Source organism: Erythrolamprus reginae, chromosome 7, assembly GCF_031021105.1.
Source record: "Erythrolamprus reginae isolate rEryReg1 chromosome 7, rEryReg1.hap1, whole genome shotgun sequence".
NCBI lineage: Eukaryota > Metazoa > Chordata > Lepidosauria > Squamata > Dipsadidae > Erythrolamprus > Erythrolamprus reginae.
The window spans coordinates 15,333,441-15,347,142 of NC_091956.1; the positions used below are offsets into that span (position 1 = coordinate 15,333,441).

The window sequence follows — 13,702 nt, forward strand, 5'->3', positions numbered from 1 at the left end:
TGAGTTATATAATGTTTAGTTTAAAATATTTCAGAATAAACGTCATATTTTAGAGGATTTTTGAAGCATTATTTGAAAAAAACCATCACAAAAACAACATATATGATAGGAAAAAACCTTGCTCTCTCTAATGAAATAAAAATGATGATTGAAGGTACAGGGCATTAAAGATGCCCAAAATTTGGAGCGGAAATTTTTGCGGTCATTTTAAAACTAAAATAACCCCAAGAGTACTTACAAATGGCTGCTAAAACGTGGAATAATTGACAACAAGTAACTTTTAAGTGTGCCAAAGGGCTTTTTGAAAGCTTCACTAGTTTGCAAATTATTGGAGCCACAAAATGGCTAAAAATTTGTCGCACCTCATTTTTTCTCAACTTTGACCTCAGGTCACACAGCAACCATTAGTCTAAGATGCTTGAAACTTTTCCAGTATGTTTGGATCTAAACATTGTGCTGATCCACCAAGTTCCCCCTTATATTACTACTAGTGTCCATTCTGGAGCTCCTCAAACTTGGCAAAAAGTTTGCCCCTACTCTCCTTGCCTTTCGTAAGCTCCTTAAAACCCACCTTTGTCGTCAGGCATGGGGGAACTGAGATATCTCCCCCGGGCATATACAATTTATGCATGGTATGTTTGTATGTATGTTTGCTTAGTAAATGGGTTTTTTTAAAAAAATATTTTAAACTATAATTTAGATTTGTCATGAATTGTTTTATTTTGTTGTGAGCCGCCCCGAGTCTGCGGAGTGGGGTGGCATACAAATCTAAATAATAATAAATTAAAAGAAAGCTTTGCGGAGCTCAATCAACGTTTTGTCATCCTGTATTTAAAGGACTCTGAAATCTTGAATGTTTGTAACATGGATCTAAAATTTTGCACACCTCAGTTTTATACCATAAGGAATATAGTGTATGCGCAAAGTTTCATTGAAATTGAAAGTGGTTGGGTGGGGACATCTGGTCCACTTGACAAAGAATGGCCCTGTTGCTTTTCCTTGTTGTAAGCCAACTGAAAAGTCTCCTTGCGAGATAGATTTATTCATTCATTCATTCATTCATTCATTCATTCATTCATTCATTCATTCATTCAGACTTCTAGACCGCCCAATCACAAAGGACTCAGGGCAGCTCACAACAATATTAATTAATTAATCAATCAATCAATCAATTAATTAATTAATTTGACTTCTATGCTGCCCAAGCCCAAAGGACTCAGGGCGGCTCACAACAATATAAAATTACAATAACAATAGTAATAAAAAGAAGTCAAGGAAAAAAACAAGTAATTACTAAAATCCAAATTAACAAGTAGTTACTAAATGAGTAATCACTAGAATACAAATTAAAAGTTAAAAACAGTTAAACAACACACGTACTGCTCATTCATGCCAATTCAAAAAAACCCCAAAAAGCAAAAAAAATCACCAACATTTCTTTCTTTCGCGCATCCCCTAGCGAGATTTTGCTTCCTGAGCATGCTCAGAAGCAAAATCTCGCTGGGGCGTACACGGGAGAAGCAAACCTGCACACGCAGTGCACTGGTAGCGGCAGTAGCGGCAACCCACGCTTTTCTTGCGCCCTATATCCAGGGAGGATCCGGTCATGGCACCATCCCCACCCCACCTTTTGGGTGGAGGATGAGACCAGGACCAGGGGCCGGAAAACCTCCTATGGACCCAGCATATCCCCCAATGTGTGTGTCCCTCGCACACACATTGGGGATACGGGATGGAACAATAGGCACTGGAATTGGGTGGTGGTCCCTTGGTGTTTTAGGAGGAATGCAAGACCTTCCCAAGAGGCGGATCTAACTGTCTTATTATGTACTTTCTTATTGTATTACGTAGTTTGAGGCAATGATGGTGAACCTATGGCTTGCGGAGCCATATCTGAGGGCCCGCGAGGCGTTGCCCTATGTCAGCTCCAGTGTGCATGCACACGCTAGCCAGCTGATTTTTGGCGTTCTTTTCAGCTGTTTTCACTCTCCCCAGCTTTCAGGAAAGCCTGGGGATGGTGAAAAATGGCCCAGCGGGCAAACCGGAAGTTCATTTCTGAACTTCCGGTTGGGCCATTTTTCGCTCTTTCCCCAGGTTTCGGGAGGCTTTTCTGAAAGCTGGGGAGAGCGAAAAACAGTGCAACAGGCTTACTGGAAGTCCGGAGGCTTTAGTGCAGCGGTTCTCAACCTGGACCTCATTGGGGTCAAATGACCGTTTTACAGGGGTCGCCTAAGACTATGGGAAAAGACAAATTTTCCATGGTGTTAGGAACTAAAGCTTCTATTCTGGCATCTTGGAACATCTTTTTACAATCTGACCAATTGGGCATTTACAGTGGGGGTACCCCTCTGACTTTCCTGACCATCATCTTAAAGCTCTGTTGGGAGAATTGGCGCTAGACTTATGGTTGAGTGTCACCACAACTGGAGGAACTATATTAAGGGCTCGCAGCATTAGAAAGGTTGAGAACCACTGCTTTGGTGAGTCCTTTGTGCATTTATGGGGGAGGCAGAGCTGGGGGTTGTGTGCGTGCACAGATGGCCATTGTATTATGGGCGTGGGCACACAAGGACACACTATCATGCGTGCACGCCAAAAGGTGCACGCGTAATAGTATGTGCCCATGCCCATAATACAATGCCCACCCCTATGCATGCGTACAACCCTTTTGGCATTCGAACCAAAAATGGTTCGCCATCCCTGGTTTAGGGTGATGAAAATGGGTCCCATACAAGGTAAGTTTATTGATTCCTGTAGCATTGCATAAATGAGTTAACATGGACAGAATTGTTCTGATGAATAACGAGCCACTTTACATAGGGGAAATGCTCACCTCACGAAGAGGATTTAAAGCAAAAACAGACAAGCAAGAAAAAGAGGATAATCTACGATTCAGGTAATCCTTATAATTAATTCCTCCAGGTTTATTTTAGGTCACTGCAATGATTTCTGCTTTCCAAGGTTTTCCTGGAAAGAGAACTGAGAAATCTCCATAGGTTTTTTCCAATAGTTCTGGTTGGTAAATTGCATAAAATGTGTCCCTAGAATTAAGGCATCCCTGGATTCATAATGAAACGACTCCTCTCACGTGAAATTAATTGGATGCGGCTCCCTTCAGAGGGTTTGAGCTACTGCTTTCATTAGTGTCAGCCATCACGGCCAGAAATGATGGAAAACATTGTAAAAATAAATAAATAAATACCCGGAGGGTATCAGTTCAAATAAAACATTAATACCACTCCTGTATTAGGTTCCCATTCAGTTCCCTATTCGGCTCACTGTTCTCCGTTTAACTGGCACATGTGATCCAAGAACTCTGATTTGTTTTTAAACCTTGTTCTGTCTGGGTTCCCCCAGACGTCAACACCAACTAAAAAGAGTAGCCAGACATGCTGGTAAAAAGCAAAGTCATTTTATATCTTTGAAAACAAACACAGATAACAAAAACTGTTCTTACAAACTGGAATGCTATGAAGCTTCACAGAAGAGTCACGACGGCCAGACAATACAACAGGCTTCTTGCTGGCACACACACCACTGTAGATAATAAAACCCACGCCTCCCCCAAGTTTTCAGCCTTCGAGGCCACAAGCCAGAATCAGAGACGCCAAGGATCGAAGCAAGGTCACAGGACTCCCAAAAGATAACTCTCCACAATACAGGAAGGGCGGGCCTGCCTTTTCAACCTTTCTGAGGAGAACCACACCCAAACCCAGCTGTTGCCTATTAGGGATGGAAATACCTGGCTAATTGTCCCCTTCTTTGTGCTGCCCTTCTCTGCCTCATATCTATGATGGCTTGTGCGTTCTCATCTAATGACTCCAGGCTACTCGCTGGGGAGAGCTCCCCCCTGGGGATCTCAGGCTGTTCTCCCTCCTCCTCGTCCTGACATTCCTCTTCCCCGTCTGCCTGGTCCTCCTCCTCCTCCTGTTCCTCCTCCTCCCCCTCTGAGCATGGAGCCGGCAGAGTTCCAGCCGTTCCCTGAGGAGCCTCAGACTGAATCACAACAAACCTCTTGAACTTTCTGTGATTCTGAGGTTTGATATAGGGACCTAAATCGTAAATGATCACGAATGATTTAAATCATAAATAATTGCTAAGATTTTTTTCCATCTGTGTGATCTACACACTATTAATATGTACCTTCTTCATTTCTCTTTCCCCTCTTCCTCCCCAGTCCTTTTATATTTACTTTGTATTAGGTATTTTATAATATTTTAAAATTCAATTAAAAATGTTGACCGGTAATCTAGCCTAGGCAGGTAATTTCTGGAAGTTAAAGTCCAGATATCTTAAATTTGCCAAGGTTAAACGTACATCGATCTAAATCTAAAGTTACCCTGAAATGGTTTCTCTCAGAGTGTTTTTACTTGTGGATGGATATATTAAAAAATAATGCTGTTTAATTCAGATTCTGAAGAGGAGGTACCGTTAATCAAAAAATCGAAGCCGCCAGAGAAGAAGTTCTCTTCAAAATCTGCTAAGCTGCCAGAGGCGGATCCTGTGGTTTACGTTTCAGAAACAGGTAAGCCTACCATAAGATCTACTAAGGCGTGAGATTTATGTTCTGCTGGAAATAGATTTTTGGGGTTCATTTAAATGGAAATCAAATTGTAAAATGAAGGTTGAGGAAATTATATTTGCGGTATGTTGCAAAGTTAGTGCAGAAATGGATTTGGGTCTGATGAATAAGTGGACTTAACTTTAAACGTAGATCAAGCATTATATTTGTTTTTTAAAGAAAGATAGCTAATAACTCTTGGAATTTCTGAGACCTTTTTGTCGGAATGCCTAGAAATTTGTGCCATCTTTTAAGACTGCAGGGCTTTAGAACATAGAATAATAGAGTTGGAAGGGATCTGAGAGGTCATCTAGTCCAACCCTTTGCTCAAGCAGAAGACTCCCTCTCTCTCCCTCCATCCTCTCTTTCTTCCTCCCTCCCTCCTTCTCCCTCTCCTTTTCCCTCCTTCCTTCTCCCCCTCCCTCCCACTCTGTATACACATGCGTACATATTATTTTAAAATAAATTTTATTAATTTTTAATAATGACAGATAGACACTACATAAAACACAGTGCACAGTGCTCCCACCACCCAACATCATTCATTCAGACCCCTCCAACAAAATGAGGGTGTACTTTTTTATATATCATTTTAAACCAAGAACATTACAGTATTTATAAATTATAGAGTTATTCCAGTTTATTCTTTATACCTTGCTCTCGAATTCTACTAAGCATATAATCTCTAACCCTGTTCCATCGTTCCATCAGTTCTTTCACTTTATTTTCATTAATCATATTCATCTTTATATCCATAATTTCAAACTGAATGTGTTCCACCATGTAGGATTAAATAAATCAAAGCTGTCAACATTGGATGTCATAAATAGAGATAATGAAACAAACCTAAACAAGGTAATAGGTGAGCTGAACGGCAGGGGGATAAACAGTATACATATTATTATTGTTACATTTTATATTGCTTTTTAGTTGTTGTGATTGTCATGAGTCTCCCAGAGTCCTGCTGGAGTTGGGCGGCATATAAATATCACAAAACCAATAAATAAAATAAATATGTACACACATAGATATACATACACACACAAACATATTTGTACACCTAGGTGTGTGTGCATGTACACTTGATGACTTGTAGTCACGTGTTTGCAATTTGTAGTCTGAATTTCTGGACAATATAGTTTATTGCTGGGTTGCAATGGATCTTTTCGGTCCTGTGATATTTCAACTTCTATATTTTAGTTACACATTCTGAGTGGGTTTTGGATGGGTTTTGGACTTTCCTACAAGCCACGGCCTTGTCCTAGGACAATGATGGCAAACCTATGGCATGGGTGCCACAGGCGGCACGTGGAGCCATATCTGCTGGCATACGAGCTGTTGCCCTAGCTCAGCTCCAAAGTGCATGTGTGTGCCGGCCAGCCGATTTTTGGCTCACGCAGAGGCTCTGGGAGGGCGTTTTTGGCTTCCAGAGGGCCTCCAGGGGGTTGGGGGAGAGGGTTTTTACCCTTTCACGACTCAAGGGAAGCCTTTGGAGCCTGGGGAGGGCAAAACATGAGCCTACTGGGCCCACCAGAAGTTGGGAAACAGGCTGATCTTCGGTCTCCAGTCCAGAGGGCAGGGGAAGCTGTTTTCGCCCTTCCCAGGCATTGAATTATGGGTGAGGGCACTCGCGCATACACCATAGCGCATGCTCTTTCGACACCCAAGGAAACAAAGGTTTGGCATCACTGAACTAGTTTGTTGCTGGGTTGAAATGGATCCTTCTGTTGGCCTTTTGGTCCTGCGATATTTTGTCTTCCATTCCTTAGTGACGGTTTATGGATGGGTTTTGGACATTCCTGGAGGCCACGGCCTTGTCCTAGGAGACCTTGCATCTTTCAAGGATTGGACACAAAGTTAAGAGGATCCATTCCAGTTGATTTGGTGCAGTGGTGGGTTGTAAAATATTTTGCCACCGACTCGCACTTATGTGCGCACACAAAAACATCCCAGGCGGCGTGGGCAGAGCCTCGCCAACTGGTTCTAAGAACTGGTCCGAACTGGGACTATCCCACCACTGGTTTGATGGCCCTTTGGTGCCTTCAATGGTTACATGGAGAATTTTGCAACAACTCTGCTGTGTTTCTTGCCGATTATGAAATTCAGGAGGGCAAAGGTGCAGGATGAGCTTGCCTCCGAGTGGCCTCTGTCCCTCTTGCAAATCTCAGTAAACTTTGAGTGCCTTCTCTGAGATCGAGATCGCGTACCCAATCTTGCAATCCCTTGCATTCCAAGATAAAAAACCTCTCCGTTTGATGACACCCCCAAAGAATGTATTGTTCCCAGTGTATTTTAATCTTAATGACGATCAAAGAGGCATCTATCTCGCTTAGATAAAGATGAAAAAGTTACTGTTCAATTTGTTTTTTTAATCAGTGATTTCTTTTGTCTTAACTGTAAACAACCTTGAGCTTTTAGAAGCAGATTTCTACGTATGCACAAAAACTTTGGTCAAGGCCAATTGGGAAGTAACGAATACAATTTTTTTTTGGTCTATTGATACAAATGAATGGCCTGTCAGTCTAGCAGTTTAATTTGACACACGGGCTGCTTATGCTCCTTGGTCCTCAGCAATGTTTTGAAAAATTTACCGAAATGGGTAGGCTGACAATAGATTTGCATGGCCAGAAAGATTCAGAATACAGTACATGAAATCTGGGATCAATGGTACCGATGGATTGAGCCTAGAAAAACAAAAACAAAAAGTTAGAGCTCAAATAAAAGTATGTAATATGTAAATGGAAATGTATAAGTATAATGTTGCGATTTCGCTGAGGCTTCCCTCGCTGGGAAACCCCACCTCCAGACTTCCGTTGCCAGCCGAAGCGCCCGTTTTTGCGCTGGTGGGATTCCCCTGCAGCATCGCAAAATCTGGAGGTGGGGTTTCCCATGGAGGGGAGCCTCAGGGGAATCCCACCAGCATGAAAATAGGCGCTTTGGCTGGCAACGGAAGTCCGGAGGCGGAGCATCCCAGTGGGATGGCGGGTTCGTAAAGTGAAAATAGTTCAGAAGAAGAGGCAAAAAAATCTTAAACCCTGGGTTCGTATCTCAAAAAGTTCGTATGACGAGGGGTTCGTAAAACGTATCATTGTATGTGTGTGTATACACACACACACACTTAATACATGTATGTATGTATATAACTTATATATAAATAATAAAGTATTGGAATTATTTCCCACTCCGTTTCAACTGTAACACCGACTCCATTTTTTAAAGAAAATGTTTTCTTTAGGATTTAGCTCTTTTGAGCTTAAAAAGAAAAAGTTTAAAAGCTGCCCATTCTTTTAAAAAGTTGCTAGAAGGATTTAATCACAGTGCTGGCAAGTAATCTTTTAAAAATAAAACATAATGATAGCAGGAGGCGGTGGTTAAAATTGCTGTCACAATGATTTTGAAGATCTATTCCTATCTGTTTAAGTTACAAAATGGGACTAAGGCCTGAATTAGGTTCAGGGGATCTATTTTATGTTTCTATTATCGCCTGGAGTTTGCACATTTGTTTCCCTTAAAGAAAGCTGTAACCATGTTACTTGAATTACTCACGCTAGAATTACATGCAATTTTAACAGGGAAGCCTCTTCCTATATCACTGACTGGAGGGCAGCGATTGAACAAAGGTCTAATCATATTCCAAGCTGGAACTGAAGATATTCATTTTCAGAATCAAAACGATTCTGCTGAGGACGCTGACTGTCAGTTATGAGCAGTTTAATTTTTTGGGGGGGCAAATCTGCCTTTTTAATGGAGATGTCACCAATATTATTATTTATTATTATTATTTATTGGATTTGTATGCCGCCCCTCTCCGCAGACTCGGGGCGGCTAACAACAATGATAAAAAAAAACAGCATGTAACAATCCAATTAATAAAACAACTAAAAACCCTTACAGTTGTATGCTTCCCTTTGAAGGGACGTAAATACTGAATCCCAAATATCTAATGGGTCGCAGACTCAACTCCAGACAGATGGCTTTCCCCTTTTGAATTGTTAGAAATTCTTCTTTTAGTCGGTGGCTAAAAATTTAAGAATTTCCTGGAGGAGATTTCTTGCTCTTGAACCTGCCACCCCTTGCCAGTCGACTTTAAAAGCAGAAAATATTTGAACAAAAAAAGGTGATTTTTCTCTCTGGGCTGATGACGATATACTCAGGAAAGTCTGAATGAGAGAGTAGAATAGAATAGATTTTTTTTTTAATTGGCCAAGTGTGATTGGAAACACCAGGAATTTGTCTTTGGTGCATATGCTCTCAGTGTACATAAAAGAAAAAGATACATTTGTCAAGAATCATGAAGTACAACACTTAATGATTGTCATAGAGTACAAATAAGCAATCAGGAAACAATCCATATTAATATAAATCGTAAGTGGGAGGAGATGGGTGATGGGAACAATGAGAAGATTAATAGTGCAGACTTAGTAAATAGTTTGACAGTGTTGAGAGGATTATTTGTTTAGCACAGTGAAGGTGCTCGGGGGAAAACTTCTTGTATCTAATTGTCTTGGTGTGCAGTGCTCTATAGCGTCATTTTGAAAGTAGAGGTTGAAACAGCGAGGGGTCAGTAAATATGTTCATGGCCCTCTTTTTGACTCGTGCAGTATACAGGTCCTCAGTGGAAGGCAGATTGGCAGAAATTGCTTTTTTTCTGCAGTTCTGATTCTCCTCTGAAGTTTGTGTCGGTCTTGTTGGGTTACAGAACCGAACCAGACAGTTATAGAGGTGCAGGTGAACAGACTCAATGATTCCTCTGTAGAACTGGATCAGTAGCTCCTTGGGCAGCTTGAGCTTCCTGAGTTGGCGCAGAAAGTACATTCTTGAGATTGAGTGATTTCTTTCTGGAATGTATGACCTAATCAGTTGCTCTCTCTCTCCCTATCTCTCTCTCTCTCACACACACACACACACACACACACACACTGTCTCTCTCTATCTCTATGACTCTTTCTGTCTCTGTTTCTGTTTGTTTGTTTTTTGGGGAAATGTTGGAAGCTCAGAATCTGGTGGCCTTGCCCGGTGTCTTATTCCTGGGAAATCATTAAGCACTGTCCTTCGTTTTGTTTTTGGCCCTCAGATGAAGATGAGGACTTTGTTAACAAGAAAGCCCTCCCGAAAGTTAAACAGCTTGAGACATCGGTGAAGGCAATTCAAGGAACGACGGGAACATCCCAGCCCGACTCCAAACCAAAAGTCAAAAATAAACCCTTATCTCCTGTGAAACTGACGCCAACGTCCGTCAGCGATTACTTTGGGACTGGTAGCGTTCAACGGTCGGAGAAGAAGCTGGTATCAAGCAAACGAAAAGATGTGAGTAAAGCCGGACTATTACCGGTTCCCTGGGCTGATGGATATTGTTTACAAGTGAGATATTCTCCTAATTCACACATCATTGTAAACAGAATACTGATAACCCTCGAGTGATAAAGAGAGACAAAATATTCTGTGATCTGGTTAAATTAGACCTTGGTGCTTATCATCTGAAATTTGTAACATTTTAACATCTGACGTTTCAGTGTTTGATCCTGTAATTGTTTTATTCTGTAACTTGTGGTATTGGAAGCCACCCAGTGTCGCTTGGCAGAGTTATGGATGGCATATAAATTGATTATAGTTATAGTTTATAGTTTATTAGATTTGTATGCCGCCCCTCTCTGAAGACTTGATTGATTGAATTATTGAATGACTTATATACCGCTTCACAGTGCTTTTACAGCCCTCTCTAAGTGGTTTACAGAATCAACCTCTTGCCCCCAACAGTCTGGGTCCTCATTTTGCCCACCTTGGAAGGATGCTAAAGCTGAGTCAACCTTGAACCAGTGGTGAGATTTGAACTGCTGAACTACAGCTAGCAGTTAGCTGAAGTAGCCTGTAGTGCTGCACTCTAACCACTGTGCCACCCTGGCTCTTAAATGAATGAACGGACATGAGAGCAGTAATTTGAAAATGTGTTCCATAGAGAAAACAAAACAACATGTCGGTCTTAAACTGTTATTTCCTTAACTGAGTTCTAAGAAAAATGTAGACATGAACATGGGACTGATCGCATTGTGGTTCTTCTTTTGCTGTGGTGCAGCCTTGGCAAAGCAGAGATGCCACCATCAACGATGAGGCTATCGCTAAAGAACTACAGCTGGAAGAGAATTCAAAGGTAACACTTCCGGTCGGTCGCAGTTGGTGCTAGTGGGGGGGGGGGAGGGGGTCAGAGGTCAACTCCCAGGTCCCTCCCTTGTGGGGTTCCTCAGGGGTCGGTCCTCTCCCCCCTGCTGTTTTCAGTTTCCATAAAGAAAAAATAAAATATATTTGTCAAGAATGAAAAGATAATACAGTACACTTAGAAATAATCATAGGATACCAATAAGCAGTCAAATCATACTAGGAAACGATAACACCAATGCAAAGATACAAGTAGCATGGATATAGCCACAAGTGGGAAAAGATAGGTATTAGTAAGGACGAGAAGAATAATAGTAATACAGTCTTAGTAGTTAATTTGACAATGTTGTGGTGTAGTAGAATGATGGCATTCAGGGGAAAAAACTGTTATTGTGTCTTGTCTGGTGTGCAGTACCCTAGTGTCGTTTTGAGGGTAGGAGTTGAAACAATTAATGTCCAGGATGTGACAATGAAAGATTATTGTAGTGTTTTTCTGCCTTCAGTCACTGAACATCCCCTTGATATAGGTATATTTCTGTAACACAGTCATTTGCAATTGAATTTATAAGCATATAAAGGATAGGCGTAATGTTCAGAAATTATTACATCTGAGATGGTGTCCAAAATTAGAAGCAGTGTGATATTGAGATGGCTGGATCTCGATTATGAATTTGGCTCTTTTGGAGCAATTTTGGGCTTTAACAAATCAAATCAAACCACCTTATTGTGGTCATTAAGAAAAGGGCTTTGATATAAACAGATTACCCGAAATAAGAGTTTGTAAAATATGAAACTTGCTTGGCAGTTAGTATGCGTCAGTTTTGGGCTGGGGGTGATCCTTGCCGCCTAAGGATGGTGTGATTTTATTTTTATAAATACATTTTCCCTGTTTTATATTGCTGTAATATATGGTTTTATTTTCACATGGGTATTCTTTTCAATCCAATTGTGTACCAGGGAAGAAGGTTGTTGCGCTACCGCTTCAGTTTTTCATCGGCACGCAATTAAAAACAAGTTATTGTATGCAAGGAAAATAAATATTCTATATGCATTTCAGAATTAAAATGTTGGCAGAGTTCTCAGAGTGTTAATTTGGAAAGATTAAATTCTAGATAGGTGTGTTTTGACAGAGAAAAAAGGGAGAGAGTGTTGTGTGTATGTATGTATGTGTGTACATTTATTTGTCTGTTTTCTACAATTACTGTTAGCCTGGCTTCAATTTAACACTAAAATAAGAAATATGAACGCTGTCTGTTTAGCTGAATAACCTCCTGCTTATGACGATATAAAAATAGAGCCTGTGGGATTTTGGTTAATAATGTTATATATCAGAATTGTGCGCGGAGGCAAGTTTTGATGTTATTCTTGGCTAAAGATTAGATTTGGGTAATGTTGCCAGGGCCACCTGGGGGAAACACAGGTTACTTTTCCTCAGAAAAAGAGAAGAAGATAATAACAGGATGTTGTCTTGTGTGGAGGCAAAATGAAGGAAAAAATGGCCTCATTTTTTTTCTCACTCCGTTCAACTGAATCATTGAAAATCAGATCTGGTTTTATATTTTCACCAGGAAATAATACAAATCTAATAAATAAATAAATAAATAAATAAATAAAAATAAATAAATCCACAGTAACTGAATTTAAACATGCCTGGGATAAACATATATCCATCCTAAGATAAAATACAGGAAATAGTATAAGGGCAGATTAGATGGACTATGAGGTCTTTTTCTGCTGTCAATCTTCTATGTTTTATTAACCGTTGGCATACATTCAGACAGTCTTAAATAATAGAAGAACAATTAGTCTTCACTAGCTAACAAAGTTTGGGAAAATGCCTAGAAGTGGTTCTTGACAACCAAACCGAAGCAGAGAAACAGAGCACGTTTCTCAGAGAGTTATTGTTAATGGCGAGTATTCTGAGCAGAGTCAGGTTACAAGCGGTGTGCCACAAGGGTCTGTTCTGGGTCCTATTCTTTTTAATATATTTGTGAGTGACATAGGGAAAGGTTTGGTAGGGAAGGTTTGCCTATTTGCCGATGACTCTAAAGTGTGCAATAGGGTTGATATTCCTGGAGGCGTCTGTAATATGGTAAATGATTTAGCTTTACTAGATAAATGGTCTAAGCAATGGAAACTGCAGTTTAATGTTTCCAAATGTAAAATAATGCACTTGGGGAAAAGGAATCCTCAATCTGAGTATTGTATTGGCAGTTCTGTGTTGGCAAATACTTCAAAAGAAAAGGATTTAGGGGTAGTGATTTCTGACAGTCTCAAAATGGGTGAACAGTGCAGTCAGGCGGTAGGGAAAGCAAGTAGGATGCTTGGCTGCATAGCTAGAGGTATAACAAGCAGGAAGAGGGAGATTATGATCCCACTATATAGAATGCTGGTGAGACCACATTTGGAATACTGTGTTCAGTTCTGGAGACCTCACCTACAAAAAGATATTGACAAAATTGAACGGGTCCAAAGACGGGCTACAAGAATGGTGGAAGGTCTTAAGCATAAAACGTATCAGGAAAGACTTCATGAACTCAATCTGTATAGTCTGGAGGACAGAAGGAAAAGGGGGGACATGATCGAAACATTTAAATATATTAAAGGGTTAAATAAGGTCCAGGAGGGAAGTGTTTTTAATAGGAAAGTGAACACAAGAACAAGGGGACACAATCTGAAGTTAGTTGGGGGAAAGATCAAAAGCAACATGAGAAAATATTATTTTACTGAAAGAGTAGTAGATCCTTGGAACAAACTTCCAGCAGACGTGGTAGATAAATCCACAGTAACTGAATTTAAACATGCCTGGGATAAACATATATCCATCCTAAGATAAAATACAGAAAATCGTATAAGGGCAGACTAGATGGACCATGAGGTCTTTTTCTGCCGTCAGACTTCTATGTATTTTCGAAGAATCAAAGCCACACGATGACCAACCGGATTGCTTCCTGCAGCTTTTCAGCTGCCTCTGCTTTCCTTAAGTAG

General features: G+C 40.6%; 1 protein-coding gene across 1 annotated transcript in view; it reads left to right on the plus strand.

Annotated features, from left to right (window-relative positions):
- RFC1 (replication factor C subunit 1) overlaps positions 1 to 13,702 on the plus strand; it is a 57,074-nt gene that overhangs the window by 8,306 nt on the left and 35,066 nt on the right. The window contains exons 3-6 of the mRNA XM_070757114.1: positions 2,821 to 2,896; positions 4,412 to 4,525; positions 9,636 to 9,868; positions 10,635 to 10,709. Of these exons, the coding sequence (XP_070613215.1) occupies positions 2,821 to 2,896; positions 4,412 to 4,525; positions 9,636 to 9,868; positions 10,635 to 10,709 (498 nt within the window). The remainder of the gene's footprint in view (positions 1 to 2,820; positions 2,897 to 4,411; positions 4,526 to 9,635; positions 9,869 to 10,634; positions 10,710 to 13,702) is intronic.